Raw genomic sequence first — 12,044 nt, 5'->3', positions numbered from 1 at the left:
AGTGTGAGACTGGGAGTGTGTGTTTTTGTATATGTTTCTGGGTGTGTGTGGGTGAGTGTGTGTGTGTGTGTGTGTTTGTCTGTGTGTGTGTGTGTGTGTGTGTGTGTGTGTGTGTGTATGTGTGTGTGTGTGTGTGTGTGTGTGTGTGTGTGTGTGTGTGTGTGTGTGTGTGTGTGTGTGTGTGTGTGTGTGTGTGTGTGTGTGTGTGTGTGTGTGTGTGTGTGTGTGTGTGTGTGTGTGTGTGTGTGTGTGTGTGTGTGTGTGTGTGTGTGTGTGTGTGTGTGTGTGTGTGTGTGTGTGTGTGTGTGTGTGTGTGTGTGTGTGTGTGTGTGTGTGTGTGTGTGTGTGTGTGTGTGTGTGTGTGTGTGTGTGTGTGTGTGTGTGTGTGTGTGTGTGTGTGTGTGTGTGTGTGTGTGTGTGTGTGTGTGTGTGTGTGTGTGTGTGTGTGTGTGTGTGTGTGTGTGTGTGTGTGTGTGTGTGTGTGTGTGTGTGTGTGTGTGTGTGTGTGTGTGTGTGTGTGTGTGTGTGTGTGTGTGTGTGTGTGTGTGTGTGTGTGTGTGTGTGTGTGTGTGTGTGTGTGTGTGTGTGTGTGTGTGTGTGTGTGTGTGTGTGTGTGTGTGTGTGTGTGTGTGTGTGTGTGTGTGTGTGTGTGTGTGTGTGTGTGTGTGTGTGTGTGTGTGTGTGTGTGTGTGTGTGTGTGTGTGTGTGTGTGTGTGTGTGTGTGTGTGTGTGTGTGTGTGTGTGTGTGTGTGTGTGTGTGTGTGTGTGTGTGTGTGTGTGTGTGTGTGTGTGTGTGTGTGTGTGTGTGTGTGTGTGTGTGTGTGTGTGTGTGTGTGTGTGTGTGTGTGTGTGTGTGTGTGTGTGTGTGTGTGTGTGTGTGTGTGTGTGTGTGTGTGTGTGTGTGTGTGTGTGTGTGTGTGTGTGTGTGTGTGTGTGTGTGTGTGTGTGTGTGTGTGTGTGTGTGTGTGTGTGTGTGTGTTAGCAAGAAAGGTCTTAAAAGAGTTTTGGGGAGAGATGGGGCGATGACAGAGGGGTGTTAAAGAGTAGTTTTAGTGTGGTACTGTGGCGTGTATTGTCTGCGAAAACCAAAATGGATGACTTGAAGTAAAAATTTTATTAAGAAATTTCTGAAAAGTGTTTTGGGGGAGATGGGATGATGACAGACGACTTCTAGAGAGTAGTTTTTGTGTGGTAGCGTTGCGTGAATTGCCTGCGAAAACCCAAATGAATAAGATGAAGTGAAAATTTTAACAAGAAATGTCTGAAAAGTGTTTTGGGGGAGATGGGGTGAAACAAGAGGTATGTCACAGGGGTAATAACAGTGGAAAATTTGTGAGGTGAAATGCTTAGAGTATCAAACACTAGTAAAGAAAGGGAGGGTTTCTCTATTTTCAAAAATATAGTGTTTAATTGGATATTTTAGTTTATTTTCGGGGCGAAATAGGTTGAGAATGTCCTAGGGAGTGAGGACTGGTGGCATGTGGAGGGCTGGTGCTAGTGCGAAAGTAGTGTCGTAGCGCCATTCTGCTCTTGGCCATAAGTATACTTTTCAATGGTTTTGGTATCTACCCTTCTCGTAAGATGATCTTCCAAGCTCTCCCATTAGGTATCTTTGCTTAAGAAGTACATCACTGTTAATACGCAGCACGCGTGTGTGTGTGCCGTGCTGGAGTCCCATGGGGTCCTTTTATGCTAGCTTGCGAGATAAACTGGCATCATTCATATTAGACTTGGTCACGGAAAACCTTGGTCACGGTCACGGGGAATATTCCAGAAAAACAATACACCAAAATCGCTAGGAATCATGCCAATAAAGAAGAAATATTAGAACGCCTGGAATTTTGGGTGGGTTGCCAGGGGTGTGAATTCTGCTAGCTGAGCGCTAGAAACAGGGGTGATGTGAAGTTAAAGGGCTGTCGTAGAAATTCTATGATAATTTGCCTATTATTACTACATTTTAAGGTATCTTAAGCAATACCATTTTTTAACCTCCTTAATTGCCTAGCCGAATTCTGAATTCCATCTCTGAAGTGAGTAGACACTGACCCCCCCCCCCGTAGTGTGCTGGATGGGTGGGAACGAAAATTTCTAGAAATAGAATTTTCCCGCCTCTGTGTGTTTTGATATTTTTGCTGAAAAAATGCGCAATGGGTTGCTTAAGGGCCGAGACAAACCGCTCAGGGGGAATGGACACGCCCTTGGAGGCGACCAGCGAGCGGGCCGGTACCCTACTGGACGGAGGCCCGCTGTGGGTTAACAATAATTGGTACTTAAAAAAAAAAAAACTTGAAAATTACCGGTTTGTGCAACGAAAAAAAATAAAAAGGCAGATCTGAGCTGGTGACAGAAAAACAGGGCTCCTGCCCTCACAGGTGCCCCCTCCTCCCCTGGAGTCCTCTCCCCTCATCTTTCTTTAAATTACACAGGTTATTGTTTATATGTTTTACTCTCTTTTATAAGCTACAATAATGTCTAAAAATTGCATCTATTATCAAGGCACCCACAGAAAATGAATGCTAGGAGGTGGGTGGAATCTATTGTTAGGATATTGCGAAATATCTATAATTTATCTCAAAGAAATGGGTACTTTGATTAAAAGTCTTTCAATAATATGGTTTAAATATATCACTAATATCAGGCCACCCGGGGGTTGCCTGATATGGTCTGGTTCCACTTGGTGATGGATGGAGTGATGCCATGGTGGCGTGGGGTGTTTTTTTGTCATCATGATAGGCTAGGGTTGCAAAAACTTGTTGAACGGGCTTTAAAAGCATAATTTTTATTAGGAAATGCCTGAAAGATGTCTTGGGGGAGATGTACCGCTGTCATGGGAGTGTTTAATATCATCCATAATTTATCAAGGTGGTATGCATTGTCATTGACTAGTATGCTCTGAAGCTGAAAGATAAGGTGGGAGGTGTTAAATGATTTTTTAGCTAGAGGGGGAGGGAAATTTAACAATACTCAATGAAACGCAGCATTTCGTTAAAATTCCTTCAAAGAAAGCTCTTAAAATTGTTTAAATGTATCACTAATATCAGGTCACCCAGGGGATGGGGTGGGGGGGCTCTGGATGTCAGAGGGGTGAAAAGCTATGGTACTGTAGAGTATTTTCTGGGGCATCATAATTGGCTTGGGTTACAAAAAACTTGAATCACGGAATTTAAAGGCATGATTTTAATAGGAAATGCCTGAAAAATGTCTTGGTGGAGATGATGTGTTGTTGGGGTTGTGGAGGGGGGTGGGGGGGTCATGTAATGTCATTTTGGGGTGAACTGCAGCTTAGAAGTTAGCGTGGAGAAATTAAGGAATTTTTCCCATGGAAAAGGTGAAAATCTAACAGATATTCAAAGAAATAGATATTTTCCTTAAAAGCTCTTGATATATCTTGAATTAGCATCTAATATCACTTATTCCTCCGGTATTGTATGCTAGAGGGGGGGGGGTGTATTGTTACAATAGTGTGAAATGTAATAGCCCACGTAAAGAAAAGATACATTTTCGTTTTATCATTATTAATATCTTGAGAGCAAATGTCTCCTGGGGTATATCAAATTGAGAGAGTAACGCATCATTCTAGCGAGTGCCAAACAATGAGGAATCCTAGCTGTCACGCGATAGGTTATTTTAAGAATATGGTTCCTGAAACAAAATACTGGAAATAATTTCATGGACGACTTGCTTGGGGTGCTGTACCATTGGAATGGAATGACCTTTCGAGTCCTGGCAGGGTCAAGAACTCTACAAAAAGGAAAAAACATGAAAGGTGTTTGGAGAGAAAAACTGAAATGCCGAAAAAAAGAAAATTTCTTAAGGCTTTTGGGTAAAGAGAGGCAAAATGGTATTATCTAGCAGTGATTGGTTTGCCGTCGACGCGTTATGATGCGCCGGCCTTACATTAAGCTCTTATGACCGTTAAATTAAAGAAAAAATACACTTTGTGGATTTTGGGCGAAAAAAAGTACCACATTACAGCTTTGCACAATAATTGCGTAAGGTGTGAGCTGCCATTACATTACAAGCAGGGATTCCCCCCTGGGTTCCTGTCGCAAAGTACATATCTGTCCGTTTGAAACGCGGTCAGTCGTATGACTTCATTGGAGTTCAGAGGGGTGTGTTACGGAGTCTTGGCAATTGTGTTCCCTTTAATAGAATCGGTAACCACATTGCATAGGTGTGACGGCATGAGGGGTTAGTAGGTCCACTTATCTGATCCTTTAAAGGCAAGGGTGTGTCACGTGGTATAACATGCGCTTAAAACGGGGGTGTGTCATATGACGTCAGAAGGCAAGTCACAGAAATTCAATGGAAAAGGGAGGGCATGTTGCAGAAACTCAATTCTATTTCCCTATTAACCTAATTACAGCGCGAGGGCGTGTCGCGTGACGTAACAGGGCAGGAATCTTGAATAGAAACAGGGACGAGGGGTTAGGAGCTTCAGTTGTTATTAAAACTTGTGTATTATATGGACCAAATTCCAGGTAATTATGTCTGAACCCTTGCCAAGGGTGGAAATCTTGCCTAGAATCAAGGTTCCGCTAAAAGAGCTGACCGCATTGCACGGGTGCCAGGGTGTAACCTCTGAGGTCATTGTTTTTAAATTTCTATGCGAAAAGGGAGGGAATGTCTTTGAAACTGGGGAGGGCATGTCTTTGAAAGCAGATTGTCTACACTACTGTTGATTTCAGGAACAGCTTAGAGTATCAAATTGGAACTTTCAGTACGTGTTAAGGCTAACACTAAGGGCATTAATTAAATATTTTCAGCAAATGTTTAGGGGGATGCTAAATTAAATTGAAACACTCTAGGTGTAAGCAGGCTTTCAAAAGGTTATATTAGTAGTATCTTAAGAACTACTTCAAGTATAAGGTTGAAACTTTAATGACATGTTAAGCTATTTAAAATGCACTATATGTATGCTACTATTACAAGCAGCAGCAGTGGTACAACTGCCACTGCTATTAGTACTACTATTTCTAAGGCTAATTGTATTAATGTAGAACGTTCCGAGACCGCTTAGGATGACATTAGGCTAAAACAAAACACACAATGTGCATGCAGGCTATCATAAGTGCGTATCAGCAATATCTCAGGAAAAGATAAAAGTATTGAATTGAAACTATCAGGGCATGAGGAAGGGATTTTGAAATAGACCCAAAAGACACAATCTGAATGTTATTAATTCTACAGCTATTAATAGCCACTCCTACTACTGCTTCTACTGCTACTAGTGCTGCTGTTACTACTACTATTGAACTCAATTAAAATAGTTTCAGTACATTCAGGTTCTCAAAATAGCCCAGCTTGTTAAAATATCCAGGTGGGATATCTTTAAAAATCCAGAAGGGCTGCTATATGCCTCACTCCCCGCCCTACGCTTAAGTTTAATCACTTAATGGCTACTATATGTTTGTTGTATTGTATGATGGTTTCAGTTAGCCCCTACTTAGGCTTTAGATTTGATTCCATTGTTTTAAGCTCTACTATTACTATTACTAACAACTCACCGTTGCACCAAGCCACCTGAGGTCAACATAGCTACACATGCTCCTCCTTCAAAGCCTCCTGTTTAAAGCCTCCCTCTGTACACACTCCCAGTTAGTTCCCATTTTCCTTAAATCTTTCCTTACGACATCTTCCCACAACAACCAAGGAGATGAACTACTTTGTGCTTAGCCCTAGAGGGTTGGCCGAAAAGGACAATATTGGGAAATCTGTCATCCTTCTTCCGCAGAACGTGCCCTAGACATCTCAACCTTTATCTCATTTTAGCCCTATAAAGCGGGATTAAACCACACTTTTAGTACAGCCTACAGTTTGAAATACGGTCAGTCAGTCAGGTACACGAAACAATCCGTAGGCTATTTCTCTGGAAAAATCTAACAAATCTTCCTTCGTTTTTCGGAATGTCCATGCATCAAAACCATACTTGACCACTGACATCACTGCAGCTTCCTTCTTAAATAAATTCCAAAAGGTCCTAAATTGTGGAACAAAGCCTCCAAATTATACACCAAATTGTGTAGATCGTTGAAGGTAAAGGAATTAAGACCAATGTTCCGCTGTGCAACATGCTACGCGTTTTTGGGATGCCCATATTTTTTCATTGTAAAGAAGAAAAAAATAAAAAAAGAGAAAGATGATCATTAAAGCTTGTTTTTCAACTTTCGACTTCCTTTAAATTAATTGGCACTGCATAAGAGCAAATTTAAATTCGTTAGATTATTAGCCAATGGTTTGTTGTTGGCTTGTGCCGGAATATTTCCGACCTCATGAATTAAATTTTTTCAGGATACAAAACTTGGCTACGATGGTCAGCATTTTTGGTTTTACTCAAACATTCGAGATTTCACTCTTTATGTTTCCAGATTTATATATTAGATTGTTTTTTATTTCATGTGCAGTCTACTGCAACGATCATGTTTAACTCTTTCTTAAAATAAAGAAGATAAAAAGTCATAACAAACATAAAAATGACACCGGAATTGCTCTGTCAATTTTCGGCAGCTATAAAAACTTTTAGTTCTATTTCAGAACTGAGTTGTTAGTTTCAGTGTTTTTGGTGAGTTTAATCTTAACTTGACTAGATGAGCTCATAAATTCGAAATAGTAGACTTTTAGAGACACATCTCTTCGAATGGGAACATTATACCAATTCAATCAGAGACGTGCCGGTCGTAATGTCAATTCATTTTGTAAAAACAAGTTTTTGTAGAAAATTTGATTATACTAAAAAATAAATATAGCAAAAGTTGGACAAGCTCAGATCATATCAGTTGTTGAGAAATAAAAATGTGGTGTTAACCGGGCTTGAACTTCCAGCCTCTCAGTGTCCCTTCTACGTTGACTTAGTAGACATATTCACTTCGTAGACAGACGAAGTCTTTTTGTCGTGGAGGGGCACTATCTGAGCAAGAGGCAATTAAACCCAATTTCTATATTAGTTTTTAAAAAAAGGTACTTTCTGCTTTGCTAGAAAACAGAATTTAAAAAAAACGAGAATTTGTTTTAATTCGTTTTATTTTGTTTTTGGTGAGTTTAATCTTAACTTGACTAGATGAGCTCATAAATTCGAAATAGTAGACTTTTAGAGACACATCTCTTCGAATGGGAACATTATACCAATTCAATCAGAGACGTGCCGGTCGTAATGTCAATTCATTTTGTAAAAACAAGTTTTTGTAGAAAATTTGATTATACTAAAAAATAAATATAGCAAAAGTTGGACAAGCTCAGATCATATCAGTTGTTGAGAAATAAAAATGTGGTGTTAACCGGGCTTGAACTTCCAGCCTCTCAGTGTCCCTTCTACGTTGACTTAGTAGACATATTCACTTCGTAGACAGACGAAGTCTTTTTGTCGTGGAGGGGCACTATCTGAGCAAGAGGCAATTAAACCCGATTTCTATATTAGTTTTTAAAAAAAGGTACTTTCTGCTTTGCTAGAAAACAGAATTTAAAAAAAACGAGAATTTGTTTTAATTCGAGCATTTTTTCTTCTGGTTTCTTCTGTCTGAAGAAATAGAAATGTAATCGGTATGCAATTAAGACATGTTAATGTCAGTGGAACTGCTTTAAAAAGTTCCAAATATTGCAATTATACCCAAGGAAAAGTGGAAGAATTGCGTCGAATCTTCAAATTTTTAAGATGATCTTATATTATCTTAAGATACAGAATGTTTTGAATATGGCGAAGGCTTTCAAATTACGCAAGGGCAGGGGAATACAACAATAAAACCAAAATAAAGAACAAATTATAACACAAATTAAGCAATGTTTACCTTATTTTCATCAAAAACTCTGAATACTAGAGAAGCGAATTTGCCAGGGTTTCCTTGTGGAAAAAATTGTTTGTATATCTTCACGAATCCCTGGAAAGAACAGTGAACTTTAGTGGTCAAATTGCCAAAGTAACCCTGTTAGCTGTGACATAACTGGGTGGGGTTTTGGAAATTGGTCGTCTCAGGCATGAAATATTTTGTTGTAGCATTATGGTTCCAGGAAGAATATAATGTTTTCGTCTTATATTCTTTTATCAAGGAGGATACTTTGGTGCCTAAAAACACGAATCAATTCCTTTTTAACATGTTATGTCAACATGTAATATTTATGTCAATTCCTTTTTAACATCTTATCAAATTTCTAAGTATACGGACTCATTGCAACGTTTGTCGAGTTATGCAACGGTTATTTTTCTAAGTTTTGTTATTACTTAAATGAAAAAAAAAATTTTCAACTGAAAGTAAGGAGCAATATTAAAACTTAAAACGAACATAAATTATTGCGTACATGAAGGGGTTTGCCCCTTCCTCAACAATTTTTTTTAGTATTTTTAAAAGAGCTTCTTATTGTTCTAATTAAACGACCGTTGTGTTTCAGGAATTGCTCTTAAAGAAGTGGGACAAAATTCAAACTTTATCGTAAAGAGTGATGTGTTGAAGAAGGGGCAACCTCCTTGATATACTTAATAATTTCTGTTCGTTTTAAGTTTTAATATTGCTCGTTACTTTCAGTTGAAAAAAAAATCTTTTTTTATTTAATTTCGGATCGCTTTTTAAATAATCACAGGAAATCTGGCTGCACCTCCACAGAGAAATACCCCTCCCTACGGAATTATTTTCTAGACAATCCAATTCCGGTGAAAATTTGTCCCCGGACCATTACCAATAATATTTCCACGCGTAAAATTGAGACGGAAAAAAGAAATAAGACGTAAAAACCAGTTTGCATTGGAAATGTGGCAAATTTCGCTTTAAAAGCTCACCCCCTGGAAAATTCCTTCCCCATTCAAAGTTCTTCCATGGAAAAAAAACACAGAAAATTCGCCCGCCCCCGAAAATGTATGCATGCTTCCAAATAACAAAAACTATGTGTAAACACTGGGCGAATTTTATAACTTAAGGACCTTTCCCCTGGGGCTGTGGGGGAGGGGGTCATATTATATCCAGGGAAATAGTTATTGGGCCTTTCAACTACTATGAAAAAAAAAATGGTTATCTCAAAATTTTTATCGGACAATTTTGGGAAAAGGTGAGGGGAAAGGGGCCTAGTTTCCTTTGAATCTTATTGGTCACTTAAAATTGAATGTGTGTTAGGTTCACAATTCCAAGGTAGCCTCTACGCTGTATGTACATGGACAGAACAAAATTAATTTAATCCATCCAGGATTTACTCGAAAAGAAATCCTAATCAGATTAGGTTACCAAATACTAATTACCTTTAGTCCTGGTTTGGGCTCCCTTTTTTGGAAAGGGGCCATTGTCGTTGGGGATCAATTTGTTTGCGGGCCAAACAATTCAATTTTTGCATGTATTAAATAAGATCTGAAGACAAGCTAATTAATTTATGTATAAAATACCTAATATTATTATTTTTACCTATAAGATTTAGAAATACAAGAGAAATATAATTCACTGGTAGGAGGGTGCCGCGACATTTCAGAAGGGGAGCAACATCAATAAAAAGTAACAAAATCTGGGCGAATTATATGTAAACACATACAAATTTTTTGGATAAAGTTATGAAAATATAAAACTATTGGGAGTTGGGGCATGGAACACAAGGCCCTCCACCCAGATGTACTTTCCTGCATTAGTTTCGTAATATCCCACATCAAAAATTTTAGACACCTTAGATTCACAATAACATCCTGTTATTCCGAAAAAACACTTCAACAGACCGCAAACCGCAGTTTATTTTGAAGAAACTGAACGGGTAGGCCTACGGTAGACTATGTAGACGATAAATTATTTTTCAGAAGCTCCGTACACGCAAAAAAAAAACTATATTAAAAATCAAACAAACCCACATTATTGAGTAGCCCACTGGCCCTATGCGCTGTAGCCTAGAAACTTCCGAGCTTAAAGTTATAAGTTAGTTGAAGTGCCAAATGTTCAAAAAATTTGCAGTACGTAATATTAACTGAATAAAATCCCTCCTTTAAGTATTAAATAAAAAAAACTCGTTTTTTTAACTGAAAATAACGAGCGACATTAAAACGAACAGAAATTATTCCGTATATGAAAGGGGTTGTCCCCTCCTCAACGCCTCGCTCTTTAGGCTAAAGTATTTTATTGTTTAAAAAAATAGAGTTGTGAGAAAGTCAAACTTTAGCGTAAAGAGCAAGGCGTTGAGGAGGGGACAGCCCCTTTCATATACGGAATAATTTCTGTTCGTTTTAACTTTTAATGTCGCTCCTTACTTTCAGTTAAAAAAACTCGTTTTTTTTATTTAGTTTTTGAACGTTTTTGAATAAATGCAGGTTTTGATCTTGGCTCACATAACATGAACAACTAAAACAAAATTTTCATATTAATTTACTTTTATTTGGTTAAATGGCTTTCTCGAAAATTGTTCTATTTCATTTACGAACTTTTTTATTAGTAATAACTATGAGCAAATTACCAATTAGCTTAAGTAACGAAATTATATTTTAATATATTTTTAATAATTGTATTAGGAGGTTTGCCCCCTAGTTAATACCTTGTTCTTTAAGCTAAATTTCGAATTTTATTCCAATTCCTTAAAAATGACCGCTTAATCACAAAGGCTGTTATTTAGAATAAATAGCTCTTATGAAAGTACTAAAAAATCTCTGGCTTAAAAACTGAGGTATTGACTAGGGGGTGAACCCAATCATATATGTAATATTTTCTGTTCGTTTAAATTTTTGATGCTGCTGCTGTTGCAGTTGAAAAACTTGTTTTTTTATATTTAATTTCTGATCTTTTTTAAATAATGCTGGGAAGTCTCGCGTTCCCTTCATAGCAATGTCCCTTCCCCCAAGAAAACTTTCTTCATGGAAGGATCCTCCTACATAACCCCTGACCCCAGGCACGTACGCAAGAATTTGTTTCGAGGGGGGGGGCAATTTGTTTCGGGGGGGGGGGCAAATCCTTCAAACCCATTATTCTGTGAGAAAAATCAGAAAATTATGGGGAAATGAAAAAAATCGTGAGATTTAGGGGGCCCGGGCCCGGAGGCCCCCTGCCCTGCGTACGTCCCTGCCCGACCCCCTCCCCCTCACTACCAGGAAAAATCTCCCCTGAAAACGTCTGTACTGTATACTTCCCAATAACCAATAGGCCCACTATATGTTAACATTGGGTAAAGTTCATAACTTTCAGCCCTCCTCCCGGGAACTTCGGGGGATTAAGTCATCCTAAAAGACATAATTATAATATTTTCGAACATGCTGAACAAAATGGCTATCTCAAAATTTTGATCAGGTGACTTTGGGAAAACAATGAGTGTGGGAGGGGGCCTAGTTGCCCTCCATTTTTTTGTTCACTTAAAAAGTGCACTAGAACTTTTAATTTCCATTCCAATGAGCCCTCCCACGATATCCTAGAACCACTGGGTCGATACGATCACCCCTGGGGAAAAAAAAAATAAACACGCACTGGTGACCTTTCTTCTAGCAAAAAATGGAAAATCCCACATTTTTTTAGATAGGAGCTTGACAACTCTACAATAGGGTTTTCTAAACGCGAAATATGATGGTGTGATTTTAATTAAGGTTTTATAACTATTAGGGGGTCTTTCCCCCTTTTTTCGAAAATCAACCAAATTTTCTCAGGCGCGTAACTTTTGATAAGTAGGATTAAACTTGATGAAACTTATATATTTGAAATCAGCATTAAAATCTAATTCTTTTGATGTATCTATTTGTATCAAAATACCGTTTTCTAGAGTTTCGGTTACCATTGAGCCGGGTCCCAATAACCAATACTATATGTTAACATTGGGTAAAGTTCATAACTTTCAGCCCTCCTCCTGGGGGCTTCGAGGGATTAAGTCATCCTAAAATACATAGTTATAATATTTTTGACCATGTTGAACAAAATGGCTGTCTCAAAATTTTGATCGGGTGACTTTGGGAAAAAAATGAGCGTGGGAGGGAGCCTAGTTGCCCTCCATTTTTTTGGTCACTTAAAAAGGGCACTAGAACTTTTAAGTTCCTTTCCAATAAGCCCTCACACGATAGTCTAGGAGCACTGGGTCGATACGATCACCCCTGGGAAAAAAAAAACAAATAAACACGC

At 38.6% G+C, this 12,044-nt stretch overlaps 1 protein-coding gene across 1 annotated transcript in view; it reads right to left on the bottom strand.

Moving 5' to 3' along the window:
- The window catches only part of LOC148941418 (frequenin-1-like), a 229,205-nt gene that overhangs the window by 87,854 nt on the left and 129,307 nt on the right, over positions 1–12,044 (bottom strand). Inside the window, exon 4 of the mRNA XM_089104684.1 lies at positions 7,782–7,871. Coding sequence (XP_088960810.1) covers positions 7,782–7,871 — 90 coding nt within the window. The remainder of the gene's footprint in view (positions 1–7,781; positions 7,872–12,044) is intronic.

The sequence above is a fragment of the Artemia sp. Qi Xiang Cuo genome, chromosome 18 (genome assembly GCF_049724085.1).
Source record: "Artemia sp. Qi Xiang Cuo chromosome 18, ASM4972408v1, whole genome shotgun sequence".
In the NCBI taxonomy this organism is placed as follows: domain Eukaryota; kingdom Metazoa; phylum Arthropoda; class Branchiopoda; order Anostraca; family Artemiidae; genus Artemia; species Artemia sp. Qi Xiang Cuo.
This window is presented reverse-complemented; position numbering and strand designations above follow the sequence as displayed.